Raw genomic sequence first — 19,354 nt, 5'->3', positions numbered from 1 at the left:
ATCAAACTTTACTACAAAAAATAAGAATATGTAGCCTTTTTGGGGTGAATCACATTTTTCAGATTTTGCATGATTCTTACAAAGACTACTACTTAATTATTTGCTTTATTTCATAGAATAATATCAAAGTGAGGTTATTCCAATTTTTCATACAGCTTTTTTTCTTTCGAATGACATTGAGTTTTCGGTATAAGACACAAGCGGAAAAACAGAAGTACGATCATTCATAAAATACTAGTTTATTTGTCAACATACAGTAGAGAATAACTCAGCTTTTGTTTTCTTAAAAAAAATCAAACAAACAAACAAACAAAAATAAAATAAAATAAAACAAAATAAAATAAACAAAAATAACAATGACAATCAAAAATCAAATAACATATAAATTCAACAAATAAGAACAGAACAAGCAAACAAAAAATAAAAAAAATACACAACGTCTCACCTCAACTAAAGCCATTCCATGGCCAGTGGCATCAATCGTAACTTGGCTGGGGACTGATGACAGCTAAAAGTATGTTAAAATATAATATTAAATATCCAACCGTTTGAAAGAAGATAATAAATATGCAAAAAATCACAATAGTACAGATCAAGTGTGTGGAGTATATTGAAATATTTGAAACTACACGTAAAACTAGAATAAATCTTTTATACGCCTGCTTTGTTTGCTATGTTGATGCTGGATAACAAAATAATTTGCGTCATATCCGAAATTTGCCACCAAATATTTAAGTAGCACTCCAGCTAAGAATCATGCAAAATGTGATACACGGTTGGAAAGCCTACATATTTTTATTTTTGATAGTTTGTGTAAAATGTTTTAGTAAATAGGACTTAACATTTGGTTTTTCATATAACCCGTGCTCATAGGAGATAAAAATTATAGATAAACTGTAGATTTCAAAATTTAGTGAGATAACTCTGTAAATGACACTCAAATACAATAGAATCTACTTGATTTTCAATGTTGATTATCTCCTAAGAGTAGACAGATCAGAATGAATAATTACACATTTCATAATATACACCCATAAAACAACTTAATTACAAAAATAAAAATATATAACCTTTTTTAGGGTGCATCACATTTTTGTTCAGATTTTGCATGATTCTTACGAAGACAGCTACTAAAATACAATACAGTTATCTCCTAAAAAGAAGGGGTCTTTAATGATTCCAACCCGAGTATTCAAACTAAATGTGCATTGTACATATGAAATTCTATACAATGAAAATAACCCGTACTAAGCGTATTATTGTTTAGTGCTCACGCCACGTAGACTTTAGACGATACTAAAAATGAAAAAAAAATCTCATAATAGAATTCGTTTTGCCAAAATGGAAAATTGACAATTTGAAAGAATAATCAAGGGAACCAAGGTTATAGCGGTAATCAAAAGAATGTAATCCAGGGACAAAGACCAGACATGGAAAACAGACGTACACAACAAAGAACATGAAGTAACTAAAATCATACATACAAAGTAACAAAAGCAAATGAGGAAGAATGGTTCAATAAAGGAAAATAGCTTATTATGTACCTCGGTAGCTTGTAACATTAGAGCATTTCCGGCGTTGACTTGGAATTGTTTGGTAGTGGTTCCTGCCTTTACTGTTATTTGGACATCAAAGTTATTTGAATATACACTAGCTGCAAACTCGGACAAGGACTGTAAGGCCAAAACTGTGTCCTACAATAGTAAAAGTAATATCAAACAATTTTGTCTGTAAACAAAATATTTGTAAATAGGCGAAATAGTAAAAAGATCAAGAGTTATTCTAATCGTGCATGCAAGATGAAACTCAAAGGCTGGCACATGCATCACAATATTGCCTGCAATATGCATACAGCAGAATTGTGTTAAAATTTAAGTCTAAATTGTAAACACATTTCTTATTGCAAATCGTTTCGATATTTCCTTTTTAATAAAACCAGATATCATTTTTAAGAGCTATAGCTTTGTCAGATTTCTGAACATAAAATATTTTTTAAAATTACTTGTGTTGATGCAAATCCACCATTAGCATTACGTTGAGTTGTCAACCATTTCATCACGGTCAAACCATCTGGAATCTGTTTCTTGTGAGCATACACCAAAAGTGCATATGATGACATTTCAATGTCTATTGGGTTCGACTGTTGATGTGGTGGTGCCCAGTAGTGTCTGTGTGATGAAGCCTTTGGCGTATCCTTATGCCAATGTTTCATGCCATCTAAATAAGCATAAACGAGATGAAATGTTGAAGTTTGTTCACACATTATATAAGTAATATTAAATAATATGGTTGTACCATGCTGAATGACCATAACAATATTTTTTACTATACATTTAAAGTAAGATGGTTCTGACTTCTCTATCGTCATTATCTCCTCCGTAGAATGTATTAGACTGTATTACCGATTCCTGAATAGGTTCATATTATTATATTGTTTACCAGGGTATAAAATAATATCCAAGACACGTGCACTGCTCATGACGACAGCGTATGTTCCAGCAAAGTTGTGTATGGTTCTCAGTACTGAATTGTGTCAAAAGGCGAGTTATGATCATAAGTAGAGATCTGTAATTTAAGCTTTCAAATACTGCATACATTAGCTCATTCCGCCTTAGACTCACTTATTCGATTCCCTATGCGTTAAGAGTTTGGTAATGCCTTATTTACATTCTGTGTTCAAAGTGTACGGTAATGTGTTTGCATTGTAATTTTAATATTCATATAACTATTTTCTACCTTTTTTCTTATTTTAACCTACTTTACCTTTCACAATAGCGTCATTGTTCAGTTTTGCAAATGCAGCATCAGCTTGTGAGCTTCCTGCCAATGATAAAGCATAGCTAGCGATGGCCAGGACATATTCATCTGTAACTGTGTTAATCTGACTTTCTAGATATATACGAGCCTTCATTGCTGCATTCTGGATCTTTTCCCTAATAGACTGTGAATAAAAAATGAACATAATTATGGATGGAAGATGTCTATGGTCTTATTATTTAGTTCATATGACGTTAATTTGACAGGTAGTAACCCAGGGGCGTAGCTGCCGATTAGGCGGGAACATGACAGCAACTGTAACAATAATTTTCATAGTAATAAGGAGGGAACCTTTGGGCGGGTAACAACTGATATGGCAAAAAAAGCAGCTACCGTACCAGTAATTGTTGTTACAGACGTGGCCCATTCTTTCTACAATCTGACTAGCATACTAACACCAATTGTACTGCCTCTTGAACCAACAAAAACGGCAAGGTCCTATTTCAAATTGCTTTTTTAAGTAACAAATGTCATAGAAGAATTCATCGTTTGTAATTGAATTAAGAATGTTGACAATAACAAGAATATGAAAAGACCGAGGATCTTTTCAGATCTACTATGCTAGAACAGTATAAATATAAAAGAAATGATATGTCAGTGTGCTTGATTTTTAGATGTAAATACAGTATGTATTTGACATTTTGTGTGGAAAAAGTAATCCGAATTTTCAATAGGTTTTCACTTATAGTAGGTTTTGTCTATTGAAAAACCTAAAGAAATAAAAAGAATTTCAAACAAAAAATATTTTATTTTAATGTTTGTTTATAGAATTTATGAAAAGAAAAGAGGAGTTCCGTAGGAAAAAATTGTTAATGCTATTTAAGAGATAAAACCAGAGAAGTCCAAAATTTTGTGAATATTGACTGAACATGAACAGCGAACATCCTTAATGTGAGTTATGCAAAAAAATTTTGTTTCGTATCAATCAATGTACACGTTTTCATTAATTTTTTTTACCGCAATAGGGTATATGTAAGTCTCGTCACGTGACTCCGCGATTTCATGAGAATGGGTCCTCGTCTACCATTCAAATACATTGAGATTCGTCATTATTATAGCACTGAGGTCAACGTAAAAAAGCAAAATATCTTTCTATGTAAAAATACTGATAAAATATGATAAACATCTAGTTATACAGGATAAAAATGTTAAGAAAGTTATAAAAATAGAAGATCTTGCATTGTGATGCAGCGCTAAGATTTTCATGAAGTAAACAAAAAAATGCAGATCGGTCTTCGGATTTCAATAAGTTCTACATCGAAAATTCTGGAAGGGAAACTGAAACTATAACGAGACTTACAAACCCTATATTCTGGTTGTGTGATTTAAATAATGACATGTTCTTCAATATTCAAAACATCTTTTATAATGACGCAATAACAGTTTTTTTTAATGGAGAAATTCGTATTGATTCAAATCAATCAAAAATCAATAGTGTTTGCCATCTATAATTAGTAAACTAAATACGTGAGTATACTATATTAAACAAATCTTCAGCCATTCACCTTAATAAGTAAACAAAATTTGGCCTTGTAATGTTATCTGTTGCATACAGATGAATACAAATTTACTTACGCCTTGTATGTCTTTGTTTTCTTCGAGTGCAATGAGCACAAAAGCAGTCAATCCCGGACCACTAGCAGATCCTCCCTGTAAATGGTTTTATGATTTTAAAGAAATATTGATTAACCATTTCCAAAAGCAAAACCTGTATATTTCAACACTGGTGAAAAAGACATATTTTTTATTACAGGAGAATATTAAATGTAAACGCAAGTTTTGTTGGAATAATTTAATTTTCATAGATGAGGGATTGAATTTCAGTTTCTGCAATTTCTACATGTTGATAATAGGCGTTTAAAAATTACAAAGTAAGTTAACAGAGTTTACAGTAAAGTAATTCTATTCTAATTCACGGATTATTTTATTTTATAGATCAAAATTTGTAATGTGACTGGGAGGTAAATTATGTTCTCATGATACGTTGAAATTTGATACTAGGAATTGACTGTTATATCTTTTAGTCTTTTCGAAATAGTCTCACACTTGAAAATAACCTTCTACGTAGGTTGTTTAGCGTGTACATTATGATTTAGATTATTTCTTCATTGACCGAAAAATATAAACAGTCTCCTTAAATATACAAGATATCATTATTGTTCATATTTGTTTAATCATTTTTAATTTTCAAATTTTCAAAATTGTGATTAATTATTCATACCTGCATGTCTTTATGAATAACTCTGCCTGGTTCTGGGAAAGATCCATCACTTTTCTGTTTTGTCAACATCCAGTCAATCGTTTTTACAATAGTGTTGTCATCAACAAAGATATGTTTTTTGGCTTGATGGAAAGTTTTTATCACAAAAGCTGATAACCTAAATACAATAGCAGTGTATTGGTGAATCAAGAGAAGGATATCATTATTAGAACAAGGAACGAAGTATCCATAATACACGGACAACTACAGGATAAAAAAAACAGACAGGGCCACAAGAATAACACAAATTAACAAATATGGATATCAAGAAACTAAGAATTAACGAGTAATAATAATAAAAAATGTATGAACTTCAAGCAGCGGTAGGAAAAGCGACCTCAGCTTTTCAATAATTGCTTCCCGAGTTACGCTTATGGACAAGGGTAAACTGCGCAAAAATTGGCTGTGCCAGCATTTTTGACAAAACATTAAAAACAATATCATCATAATTTCATTTTTAACCGATTAAAGTCAGAATTAAGATTTGTCCCTTTATCAAATCTTAGTTTAGTCTGGAATTATTTTAATTTCGGACCGCCAACCGATCGACGTTAATGACGTCAGAGTACAAAGTTACATTATGGAAAATAACCTATCTTGCCCAGATGAGAAATAAGCAATCAAATGAAATTATTGTCACATATTTCTTTATGCGGCTGCTTAATTCTGCGACGTTGTTCATGTAATGTTGAGAATTTGTGTATGAATTAAATAATTTTAGTGGATTATTGCCCCTCTTACTTGCATCCACAGATTAATGTATATGGTCAAAATGTAGGTAAAGTGGAATTCACTGAACAAAACACATAGGGATCGTAATGTTTGTTGCTTAGTTTAGTTACATTTGTTTTTGTTTTTTGTTGTGTGTATTTTGTCTTGTTCTTTAGTTCCCTTTTGACCTATAAAATTGAAGCGTCAGACACATCAACAAAAGAAGTAAGAAAGAAAAGTGTCAAAGTCGAAAATGCGCGGGCAAATGCATTAAACGTTTTATGCATATACATACCACATGCTTCCTGATTTATCACGATCTCCAAAGGCGCTGAAACTACCATCTTTATGTTGGAATGTAAGCTCCCTTTGGTAACCTTGATAATGTAAGACATTTTTCATGACAGGAAAGAATTTATGTATTAAGCAGAAATAATGCAGACATTTAATTTACAGAGAAACTTGCCTAAACCAAAATCTGAATAAATCGAAAACAAACTAAAGTAGATGTAAGCTGAACATGTGTAAACCGGTAAACCGGAAATAAAAACACGAAGCCCAAAAGAGGTTCGGTTTAGACAGGTTTCACTGTATTCATATATATATATATATATATATATATTGTATGTTGTATTTATTTACATTACATGTTTGTGGCATTTTTTGCATGAACCGTGTAATTAATTTACATTTAAAGCCTTCTAGGTGGAGAAACTTGACAAAATTCAGACAATAAGGAAAGTGCATAACAAAAGGCAGTATCAGATCCAAAACCGGAAGTTGTAAACAATAACAATGGTCTTACTTTGGCACAGGCATTACAGGTAGAAACAGTGGGTTAAACCAGGTTTTATATCACACCAAACCTCCCACTTCCGTTTAGGGTAGGAATTAAATCAAAAATGGTTTTAAATAACTTTTTTTTTAATTACGACTACATATAAAAAGTACATTTTGATTGTTATCACTTGCTTGTTAGATTATCGGATATAAGCGACTTTCAGTCGGTTTACATTGAACCTAAACTACAATTGAAAACAATTCCAATACACCCGAAATAACAAAAAAAAATAATATATTGTTTTTAAAATATGCAATCAACACTTTTTTAACGAAGATCAATACTGTTAACTGTTGATCGATTACGCCATTTGTAATTTACATGTATGTTTTAAGTGTATTTGGATATCATTTTAGTAGATCTGTAGTAAGGAGACGTAGCCAAAATACAAAGTTAGGTTATACGAGATCGACAATGTTAGTCGATAACGCTGAACAAATATATATATATATAGAGAGAGAGAAAATAATAGTGTGTTGACTTCGCATAAAGGGAATAAAAGGATAAGGCGAAGAAACGGGGTTACTGCGAGGCTCGATTATGAGAAGTCAAGACATTTTTATTGCGTTTATACTTCAATCTGAAAAAATATTTTCATGAATGGGAAATGTTGCGTGGGGCCTCCAGTATGGGCGGAGTAATATTGATGTGGTAGACAGGTTTAAATTGTTAATCTATTAGGGATCGATTGGAGTGCGACAGATTGTGCTACTTATTTACAAATAACTGACTCATTTTTGCAGCAAAGATATGTATTGTGGTTTAAAAATAATAACAAGTAACAACTTTATTTTGCTTTAGACTCTAAACATTGTCCCATTGTGTCCTCGCTTCGACCCTTTGCTGGACATGTAAACATTCAAGCAGTGGGCGTGGTAATAAGTGATAATATGACATTGGCATATTGAAGCCTTATGAATAAACAGTCAATATGTTTTACTTGAGCGAATAGGAAGATTGCTGTATAAATATATTTATACAGTATTTTTTAAGCCAGGTTTTTCAGCACACTAGCTCTTTCCCCGCTCTCTAATACGAGTAAGTAAGAACGTTTCTAATTTTTTTTTTCTTTCACTGCTATTTAAATTTAAATCATACCCTTTTCCATGAAATTTATTGCTTTTTCTTCGATATCGCTGGACAGTTGCTTGGTAGCAGAAAGATAGTTGGTGACGAATACATCTGGAGCAAGTCCTAACATCGTTTGTTCACCACAACCAGTAGGCATCCTCAGCAGTTTGTCCATATTATTTACTGTTGGTCCCATTAGGTCACCTGATTAGTGAAAACTAGACAAATGTTTATTTTGTAATAAAAACGCTTCAGCAAGTTGTTATGGAAATAATTAATTATATATATGATATTTACGGTAAATTTATACACTAAATAGTAGGAACTTAATTCTTCAAATGTATACAAGGGAACGTTTTGTTAGATTCCACACAAGATTGAAAAGGAATGGGACGGAATTGAACAGATCTTTTATGTTATTTTTCTGAGCAAGCTCAGTCGGTACTACCACGAGGTTAAACTAATAGTATTCAACAAACATTTTACTGGAAAACGTAGAATTTATCTCGAAGATTTAAAGATTTGTTTCTATCATAAAAAGGTTAGTATAGTCGAATTTCCTACCGATTGTATAATTGCCATAATATAAGTTTAAACACCAGTTTAAACTGAACATATACAGTTTGAAAGGGGTTTGGTTTAGACATGTTTTCAATATACTAAAATTGGAAAAAACGTAAATATCTAAATAGCAAAGATTTTGTTCATAGTCTTACATACATTTACATGCTTTATGTTATAGTTATTTGAATTTAGAAATATCAATACCAATAACTGAAATTCGGACATGTTCTGATCCTGCGACTACATTTTGTGGTAACGTTACATCAACGGTTTCATGGGCAGTTGTTCCTTGGTTTAGGTTCAATAAAATTGGTGTGTTGTATTCTTTCAAAACACCCTCAGGCTGAAATATTTTAAAAACTGAATATAAGAAACTTAAATTTACAAGAAAAGTATATATACTGAAAAAACTAAAGCTTGTTTGCATTTCTAGCACGTTCTTACCACGTGCACAAAATAATCACACTTTTTTGTACAACGCTATCTGGAACTCGTTCATTTCAAGGATAAGATCGCCTATAAATTTGTTGTTACCCTTATTTCTAAATCTGAAGCTTTTTAGAAGTCACTTCAACATTTGTATCATAGATATGAATTGTATTACTTAAAATGTTAATATGATACAACTTTTGGCGCTTAATCCTAAAGGCTAAACTCAGTAATTGGACTTCGGATGTATGGTTCAATTCTGTAGTCAGACTTTTCCGACCACGATCGATACACGCATATTCTATTTATTAATTACCGATATTTGACGTTGCAAAATTTGAAACTGCTTAATTCCTTGTATTTAACATGTAATAATAATGTAATCCCTCCGACATGACCTGCAGCTGGCAAAACTTATCGCTGCTGGAGTTGGCTTTCTATTTCGATATTTCTAGATTTAGGTAGTTCTTGTATACAATTTACTTTTGTATTTTAATTTTTCTATTTTGTTTTAATGATGCTAATGAGAGATTACTCATTGAAACTAATGTAAATCATTCGAAAAAGTGCAATATTGATTTTTGTGGGTTTTTTTTATAATTTTAAACAATACATGTAGAAGTAAAACTTATAAAATGTACTCCATACGGTGAATTCAAAGAGAAAAAGTTTGAAACACAGAATGGCAGTTACGTAGGCAGTTTCGCTTTCTTACCTCAACGAGGAGCTGTCTTTTCACAGCATCGGCGGCGAGTGTTGATTGGGCTTTAACTGTAAGTGATATTGGGCCAAGAGCAGCAGGAACGATTGGGAAGAAAACAGACTTGGCTTCTCCTGCTTTTACCTGTAAGTAAAACAAGTAGAGAGAGTCCATGTAAAAATTAGGCAGTGAATGGCACATGCCAACTTTTGTATCCACAATATGTTTTATTCATTAGATATCATGAACTGTTTTTTTTTTTCAAATTATTGGCTTTTAATTTACTGAAATGTTAAGAGAAATAAAAAGATTATTCTGCGCCACCCATATCTTATGATCGACCTGGTTTCCGTATGGACAGTAGCTAGAGGAAAATGGAATAAAAGCCAACGAAAATTTTGCCAAAAATATTAGGTAAAATGCTCACTTTTTAAAACTTTTACACAGAAAAAATCAAAACACTTTTCCTGTCCTTTATCTCAATTGATGCATAGAAAAAAATAATTATGTAATGTTCTTCATTGGGAAGGGCTGTTGAAAATAACCATTTTCAATTATTTAATCAATTACAAAGCTTTACAGTAAAACCTGTTTAAACCGAGTCACCTTTAAACTCAATAATTTGTTCATGTAATACAGGTTCCCGGTTAACACATGTTCATAAAACATTCAAACTGATACGAAGGATGTAGACCTAAAGTATGGGACATAACTCTTAGAAATCACTGGAACGTTTATGCTTACTATTTAACAGCCGTCTCATGCGTGCATCAAATTAACTTGGACTGTTTTCATTCTGTCTCAAAGGAAAGCTTGTTAGGCTTTGGTGAAATTGAATATAATACAAACATATCACCGATTTAAAGAGTTATGTCTCTCACCCTAGGTCTATCTCTTTGAAAGCGTCTGTTTAAACGGGTTTATGCTTTATGCAGATTTTATTGTATAATCAGTTATAATTGAGACAGAAATACATTGATATGTGGAAGCTGTTTTCTTTTTATCTGAACGTCTGAAAAGAAGTAATAAATTAAAAAGTGATGGCAATGCGAATGCAATATTTTGATAAAGTACATGTAGTCTTATATACAAAACTAGCTTTTATTTGGTATCCAAAAACAAACAATGCATACATGTACAGTGTCTGTCTGAACCTGGGAAACGTAGTTAGTGGTTCCATCAGCAGCTATCACGACACTTCTAAAGTCATCGTTCTTCTCAAGAGTAACTAAAACCTAAATACGATAAAATACGTAAAAGATATATATTTCTTTATTACTATTGTAAATAAATACATAGATATGTTTTGACTGCTTATATAGGGAGGGAAAGTGTTGGAATTTTTTTTTCTACAATTTTTTCATAGTGGATCCAACTATGTTTAGATGGTTATTTCTTGAGGTTATGAGGTATTAATAATTTGGTAATAAATTAAAATTTCTGTTTTTTTTTCTTAATGTGCTACACCTTAGACACATTTTGCCTGATTGTTAGACAGAGAAGTACTAAAAAGTCATTACAGATCTTGAATAGTATAAACTTTCCACCATAAACAATCCCCCAAAGAATTGCTATTGGATTTTTCACGTTATCAAATTTAACATTATATATTTTTTTTTAATTTCGCAACACTAAAGTAGTTGTCTTTGTAAGAATCATGCAAAATCTGAAAAATGTGATACACCCCAAAAAAGGCTACATATTTTTATTTTTGTAATTAAGTTGTTTTATGGGTCTATACTATGAAATGTGTAATTATTCATTCAAATCTGCCTGCTCTTAGGAGATAATCAACATTGAAAATCCAATAGATTCTATTGTATTTTAGCGTCATTTACAGAGTTATCTCCCTTAATTTTGAAATCTATGATGCATTCTATATAATTTTTATCTCTTAATAGAACAGGTTACATGAAAAAAAAACACATGTTAATTTCTGTTTACTATGACATTTCAAACAAAATATCAAAAATAAAAATACGTAGGCTTTTTACCCATGAATCACATTTTGCATGATCCTTAGCTGGAGTGCTACTTAAACTGTTAATTTAGATAAAATTTAAAATATTTTTTTCATGACCAAACTTTAAAAATAGTAGTTCTCAACCCTCCTCATTCAAAATTTTCATCTTCATTCACTATCCTCATTCCTCATATTCCCATATACAATATAATGGGAATTTTACCGCATAGAATTACTGTACTTTGTGGGATTTCGAATTAAAATATTTAAACTGAATATCTATATAGAGGTGATATCTTGGCAAATGTTTTAAATTCACAGAGCAGTACATGTGATAATTTTGTTTTCGATATGTTCAGATGCCACATGAATCGTGTGAAGGAAAGGATTGTCAACGACGTCCCATATATGTTGGTGCTCAAAGATGGTTTAGTCGAAAACAAAAACGTACTCAGTTAGGAAGTGATTGTTTCAGACGCACAGCTCGTGTTAAAAAAGGACTCGTATATTCCCATTATTTGTCGCAAATATAAAGAAGTCAAATGTCATTTGACTACACATAGCACCATCTTTCATAGACAAAGCCAAACAACTTATCAGATTATGTATACTTACATCCACATCAGATGTCAGGTAGTTAAATACATTGGCTTGAAGTACAACTTGTTCTCCTCTGACCACAGAGTATGGCAGGTTAAGACTGACAAAGAATGGTTTAAAGGTCTCAATCTGAAACCAGATGTTGCTTGCCATGTCATGATTTAATAGAACTCAACCATCTCCCTCTATTCTATGCATCGTCTAGATATTAGTAATTCGGACGAGGAAATGGAATGCAATTTAGCAAGAAAGCTAGAACGCCAAAGCACAGTACAAGTCGCCATAAAATATAACAAATTTCTAAGCATTGTTGCAATTGAATCTGAGAAATCTATTACAAAAGTTAAAAAAATAGGAATACAGTACGACTAACTGGAAGTAGATAAGTGTGGAACCTGGTAAAGGAATACATGGTACAAGTAATCGAGCAACAGTAATATGCCAACTATATTAGCATTCCCTCAAATATAATCTGAGAAGTGTAAGAAACAATTACAATATATTCCCGTTCAAATGAGTTGGGTGCATGTATACTATTGCCAATGCTTATAATTATAAGATAAGTCAGAAATAACGACCACTTGACTATAAGGTCATTTTAGGACTCAAACATAGACTTCTTAAAGGTTGGAATATTTTCAATTCAGTTAAGAAAAAATGATGTGAACGGAAATGCATTTGTGTATTGAGTTAAGTATTCAGTATATAAACTTTACATGGATGATATAGTCTTTTTAGTTCATAGAAAAACAAACAAGTACAATCTTTAAAAAATATAGCCGACCCAGTAAAAGTTTGTTCTTTTTACTTATAATTTTCTACATTCCATTCAGGAAGTAACACACGCTATTTTAATTGTCCATACAGTTATTTTTTCGAACGCCACTAAGTTATCAGTATTTGACCAATCGAGAAACAGAATTGTGTTTAAGTGACTTGCGTTTCCATGAAAGAGCGTCTTTAGGGTCATTGGGAAAAAGCGAAACTATACCGACTGCGTCGGAAAAAATGACACTGTTAAAATTTAAATGAACATACCTTTGCAGAAACGGGAGCTATACCCAAACCCGACACTGAATTAACTGCGAATGCACTTGCAATCCAAGAGGTTATGGTATCAGGTACGGTGGTAGATATCGTCACGTGACCATCGGCTCTGTTTAAAAAATGAATATATATAATTTCGTAAGATTTCATTATTAACACGTAATTGAAACAAGTAACGCAAAATAAAAAATAGATTAAGTCATTAATTTAAAAAAAAAATAAATGAAAAAAGAAATCTTCGGATTTTATAGGGATATTTCAATGTTATTCAAATAAACAAAAGTATTTTTTCTACCGTAATACATTTGAAACTTATTTGCATAAAATGTTTATCAGTACGTTTTTCCTACTAAAATATAAATCAAATTACTAAATTATTTAGGAACAAAACACTTCAAAATTAACATAACAAAAGAAGACAGTACGCTAGCAAACATGCAACTATGGATGAAAAGCAAGCGCGAAAAGAAGTTAATGTTACTGTGCAGTGATGGAAATTTAAATGAGTAAATGTAGACTATAAAAGCTAATAATAAACTCAATTATTTTACCCGTACACATGATTCGTGACTGTCTAACTAACTGAAGTTTTTCCATTTACTCAGTAGGCAGTGAGAAGATAATTTGAAGTAATGAAAAATAATTGACATAAAATGTAATCGAAATTAAAGGAACAACTAATATAAATAATTTTTAGGAATTCCGATTAATTTTGTTAAATGCACGATTAGATTAATCCAGTTGTATGAAAAAAGATGAAAAACTATAGTCATGGGAAACAATCATGAGAGTGATAGAAATAATAGTTCATTATATGTATTCGTCTATGTAAGAACCAAGCAGTGGTAGGAAATGTAGACATAACCCATCACTCTGACTATTTGTGTCATCAGAATAAAGAATCTATCATTTAAAAAAAAGATTTCTTAGTTAGGAAACGTGGGACAGGGGTATTACACCAAAGACAAATGCACTGAATTCGAATTAATATGCGGCAGTTGCTGAAATATTGAAAGGTGATGGTGAAATATAATCATGTTTAACATTTATTTATCATTTTGAGTTTATTATTGATATGTTTTATAGACCAATTATGAGAAATATAATAGTGTTCTTTATCTCAGGAATAAATTTTGAAAAGGCAAGATATTAGGAAGTCCAAATGTGTAGGTAAAAAATAATGATTCTTCAAAGGTAATTTGTGATCATACATGATACTTTTCCCGATTCAATTAGATTGTAGTACAAAAACGATGTTAAACAATACAAAATTTTCGGTTTTCATAAATATCTGATAGTCCAAATAAGTAAAGGATACATGATTGACAGTAATAGATAAATAGAAACGATAACGACTCAATATAAAGGAACCGTTAGTAAACCGCCACTCACGTACGACAATAACAATTGTCGGGACCAAAAAAATATCATTTGAAAATGAAATCAAAATATATACAACACTAGTCGTGTTAACGCATTAACAATGGAACAAGAAATCCTTAATCAAATACAGAACACACAAACATGAACAACGAACATATATTGAAATCAAACAGAAACGATAAATAACCCGACTTACACACTAAAACCATAGATAAGCTACACCTGTAACTACGGAGACAAAAACCCGACCTAGACCCTAAATTAGATACAAAACACACAGACTCATGAACAACGAACAACATATGGAAATCAAACCGAAAAACGATAAATACACATACTTCCACACTAAACTTGAAATGTCTTAGTGGTGCATTAGTAGGGGACATATTAGTCAGCGGGTGAAGTAAACCTTCTATTTTTAGCAATGCTCCGTGAAATTTGTATGATATACACTAACTTTCTTCTAAGAGTTTTCAATATATTTGAAGTCAATGGGTGGTGACAGATCACTGAAACCCATAAAAGTATCAAGATAAAAGATTGATTAGGGAATACCGTATGCGTGCTATGAAGTTGTGTAAATGCACTAGATAAAGTTGGTGATTCAATCTTAAACAACTGGAAGACTTCTCTACCCAATTGTATCATTCATCCACAGCCATGTTTCAGGAAACACGTTTCTCACTTTTGTTGGGGCCTTTAAATTAGATTGAGACGGTAAAACAGGTGGGATCGTAGCTCCACCACCACCTGCTATCATTCCTGCCATCGGCCTCATATTGAAATCAATTCCACCCATAAGAAAACCGTGATGAAATTCTGGCAGTGGAGGCAAAACTTTAAGTAAAAAAAAATACTTTGATACAGATTAATAAACAAAATCTTACATCTTGAATCGGACTGAGAATAAAAATATATATATGTTATTTTCATCAAAGCAAACCCAATATAACTTGCTTATTTAGATACAATTGCTGTTAGCATCAAGTACCATATGAATAAAGTAATAAGAAAATTGTCCTTTTATTGTTTAATATTTTTTGCTTCTTAAAAGTTTTAACTAACGGAAGTAACATTTAAACATGATTTATTATTGTAACCATCAAACATTATCTTTATATTTTCACAAGAATTGTTCACCATATATTTTCCGTAAATTGAAAATTATGTCTTTATCATATGCTTTTCCATATGATTAGGCCCAGTTTGTAAAACATGCGAGAAACATCTGTTCACCGTTTTTAGAACTGAAAAAAATATTTCTTGATAAAAGATGCATTAAAGTCGTATTGTGAAATGTGTGTGTGTGTGCCATATATACATTTAATCAGGACACATCTTTAAGCAGTCCTTCACATGTACATGTTGTTTTTATTTTATCATACTACAGTGAAACATGGCTCAACCGAGTCCTGAAAAAACCGAGTAACTGTCTATCAAAGACACTTTTTTATTCTCCAACATGTCTATTAAATGCACGTTAAACCCGGGCAATACCTGGCTAAACCAAACAAATTCTGCAGTCAAAAAGGGTCCGGTTTAGACAGGTTTCACTGTATTAAAACATATGATTTAACTTGTCTCATGTTATTGATGATGACGAATATTTTGCTGGAAACAAATTTTAAAGGAATTAATCGAAACAAGATAAATAATAAACAAACGATATAAGACGAGAGAGGTGAAAACACAATCCCATCAACATTTTCAACTAAAACATAATACAGATATTTTTTTTATTATCTTTTATTAAATTAATCATTAATAATAATGACTTTAATATGTCTTTGAGAGAATTGATATTCACATTTCTTAAAAAAACATTGAATTTTAACAATAGAATCTCAGATTCCTTTTTTTAATAATTGTTTCGATTCACGATATATTGAGACAAAAATACTTTTGTAGAAATAGCAGTGGGTTCAATGAAAAAATCTATTTATAGAGAGTATTAGCGCAAACAAAAACAAAAATACACACACAAATCCCGAAATCAATAAAAGCAAAAAAATTGTAATGGTAGGATAAACAAACCAACAAATGGGAAAAAAAAACTATGTGTATTTTTGCATTTTGAAATATGCTGTCTGCAAATTCAGTAAAAATCGCATTTCTTAACTCAAGACTGTTCTCATCTCCACACATCAATCATATGTTATGTTATGTTTCATTATTTTCACATGATAAATTTAACATCTATGGGAAATTTAGTTTAGGAAACCTTGTCTTTGCATTTCGATGCACCTTTTCCATCGCGCTACTTACGATAAGTCATAAAAAAGAACAAAAATTGACTATGGACAATTAGAAAGCAAAAACTAACATTAAAATTAGAAATCAGACGTATACATGTTCATGTAGTACATCCTTAAAATACGGATAATACGATTTTCATTTATTGTATCTTATTTCAGAATTCAGGGCAAAACTAGATTGATTGCAGAAGAAACACCCTATCACGACAACCCCCATTTTACAAAGGGGAATAACAATAGTTATATTGACACACGTTGATCAGCCGCAGATCGATACACATGACATTCACTTTCATTATTATAGTACTTCCGGAGGTTACTTTCATTAGAAATTGTAATTTTGATGTCGTATGTAACGATCGGTCATAATCAGGATAGAAATTGTTGCCATTGTCGATAACATGATTACTTTTTCATAAGTTTGTCATGGTGTAATGTATAGCGGTATAGCAATATATAGCAGTATAGCAGCTACACCATGGAGTGTCATTAACAGTGTGTGATTTTCTAAATCATCATCAAGTCATTAAATCGGTTACATTTTAACTTTGAATGTCAATGACTGGGTATGATTTTCAAAATTTCAGGATCATGAACAGGTTTCGGATTGACCATCATAATCGGCACACATATACTTGTGTATTAGCGGAGTAACATCTCCCTCCGTGAGACAGTGCTTGACACCATTGGAAATTTAAGCAGTGCACTGTAGTACAAAAATGCTTTGCGCTACTAATATTATATTATTCGGGCGTGTAGAATTTGATAATTGGTTACAAAAGACAGTGTCGGTATAAAACATTTATAAGATATATTGTTGTGCTGGTACATTCAGTAGCAGAGAGATTAAAATACTTTTTTACAAACGCCATTTAATTTACCATACTTTAACTTCTTGCTCTTCGTGTGAAAGGAAGATATGTATGCTTACCCAGATATAAGGAAAGAACATAGAAAGCAAAAACCATAGACAAGACTGTTAACTACGTTAGAATATAGAACTTGCAACAAGCTTTGTTATCAGTGATAAAAGCCGATATTATATACTAATATGATATTGCAGCTTTGAATCATATGGAGTCATTTAGACTATTATACCCAATTGTTTCGTTATTCCAGAGCCAGGTTTCAGGAAAAACATTTCTAACTTTTGCTGGTTTTTTTAATGACGTTTGTGATGGTAATGTTTGTGATATTGATCCACCAGTCATTGTACCTGTGCCAAAAATACCACCTGCCATTGGAATATTAATGCCTCCCATCAGGAAACCACCAACGTGATGATAATAGACTTGAAAAATGTAAATGAAGAATAAGTATTTTCCTGTATCTCCAAGGTCATGGTGTATAATTTCACCCCTAACTCAATCCCACTGTCAGGCGAGAGAACATATCATCAACAGATCGATAATTTATCATGTATTTTGCAACTTGATAAAAAATGGAGGATATTCATTGTCGTAAAACTTTAATAATGTGAATATAAATTCATTTTTGATACATTTATAAACAAATCCAGATATCTGACCAAATAAAAATCACTTATTAAAGATATTTCAAGGAAACATTTGTAAAAAGACTTTTCTCAATTCTAAATGCACTATTCAAAAGACATTGTAGTGCAATGGTATAGTTATGAACGAATATTCAAAGTGTTTATACTTCACGCTTCTTTCACGCTTTAAGTAGTATTCCAGCTAAAAATGTGATTCATGTGAGAAAAGCCTACATATTTTTATTTTTGATATTTTGTATGAATTGCCATAGTAAATAGAAATTAAATTAACATTTTCAGCGACAAATAAAACCTACCATAAATTGAGACGAAATTTATATGACAGGGAATGGATGAAAACAACTGTCGGAATTGCATCCGAAACCCACTATTTCCTCGCTTGGAATAATATATTGATGAACAACATATGATGTGACTTTGTCGGATTTTAAAAAAAATCAAATTTCAAGTAGCAGTATTAATAAAAATACACCAACTGACAACATCAGTCAGGATTTATGAATATGAAAAACCCTCTAAATGCACATTTGTATTACTCCTTCAGGAACAGTCACAGAACAAAAGAGCAATATCAATTAAGTACTCGGTTGTTGCTGCTTCCAGATCAGATTTATGTGAATGCGTTTGAAGTTGGTAATTTGATATTTGTCTTATTGTTTAGGTTTCACTTGGTTGATTAAAGGAGGTAGACCTTAGAGTAAAGAATACAATTCTTTAAAAATCATTTTAACGTTTGTATTCAGCATTTTACATCAATCTCTTGTAAGCATCAAAGTAACTTGGACTGATTTCATTCTCTTTCAAATGAAAGTTGGATAGGCTTTGGTGAAATTGAAACAAACATCACAGATTTCAAGAGTTATGTCCCTTATCCTAGATCAACCTCCTTAAATGGAAGATGAATGTATAGTTTTCTTTAATATATATATATATATATATATATATCTAAGTACAGAAAGGACAATCGTTCAGTGAAAATATAGCATCGTTTGTTCGGTAGGTTTTTCTACCACTTGAATAGCATTAACCCAAAGATGGTGCTTGACTTTTTTGTGGAATGGTACTTAATATTTGGGGAAAAGAAACGCACACCCTTCTGTGAAACCAGTGTTTGAATTCTATGAATGTGTATATAGAATGCAAATAGACATGCAACGAATACGTTTATTGCAAACGTAAGATCAAGATGAAAGTGTT

General features: G+C 31.6%; 1 protein-coding gene across 6 annotated transcripts in view; it reads right to left on the bottom strand.

Annotated features, from left to right (window-relative positions):
- The window catches only part of LOC148605403 (CD109 antigen-like), a 54,512-nt gene that overhangs the window by 4,515 nt on the left and 30,643 nt on the right, over positions 1-19,354 (bottom strand). For 4 of the 6 annotated variants that reach the window (XM_088548741.1, XM_088548743.1, XM_088548742.1 and 1 more), the window contains exons 20-32: positions 12,995-13,112; positions 11,972-12,085; positions 10,527-10,628; positions 9,409-9,537; positions 8,469-8,607; positions 7,728-7,904; positions 6,084-6,165; positions 5,039-5,195; positions 4,393-4,467; positions 2,764-2,941; positions 2,003-2,217; positions 1,545-1,694; positions 446-508 (exon numbers count right to left, since the gene is read on the bottom strand). In XM_088548741.1, coding sequence (XP_088404867.1) covers positions 446-508; positions 1,545-1,694; positions 2,003-2,217; positions 2,764-2,941; positions 4,393-4,467; positions 5,039-5,195; positions 6,084-6,165; positions 7,728-7,904; positions 8,469-8,607; positions 9,409-9,537; positions 10,527-10,628; positions 11,972-12,085; positions 12,995-13,112 — 1,699 coding nt within the window. Of the gene's footprint in view, positions 1-445; positions 509-1,544; positions 1,695-2,002; positions 2,218-2,763; positions 2,942-4,392; positions 4,468-5,038; positions 5,196-6,083; positions 6,166-7,727; positions 7,905-8,468; positions 8,608-9,408; positions 9,538-10,526; positions 10,629-11,971; positions 12,086-12,994; positions 13,113-15,021; positions 15,224-17,739; positions 17,933-19,354 lie in introns of all 6 variants that reach the window. The other 2 variants (XM_088548739.1, XM_088548738.1) reach the window with 2 other exon arrangements.

The sequence above is a fragment of the Perna viridis genome, chromosome 10 (genome assembly GCF_037379345.1).
Source record: "Perna viridis isolate PV_CMFRI_1.1 ecotype Kerala chromosome 10, ASM3737934v1, whole genome shotgun sequence".
NCBI classification, from domain to species: Eukaryota; Metazoa; Mollusca; class Bivalvia; order Mytilida; family Mytilidae; genus Perna; species Perna viridis.
This window is presented reverse-complemented; position numbering and strand designations above follow the sequence as displayed.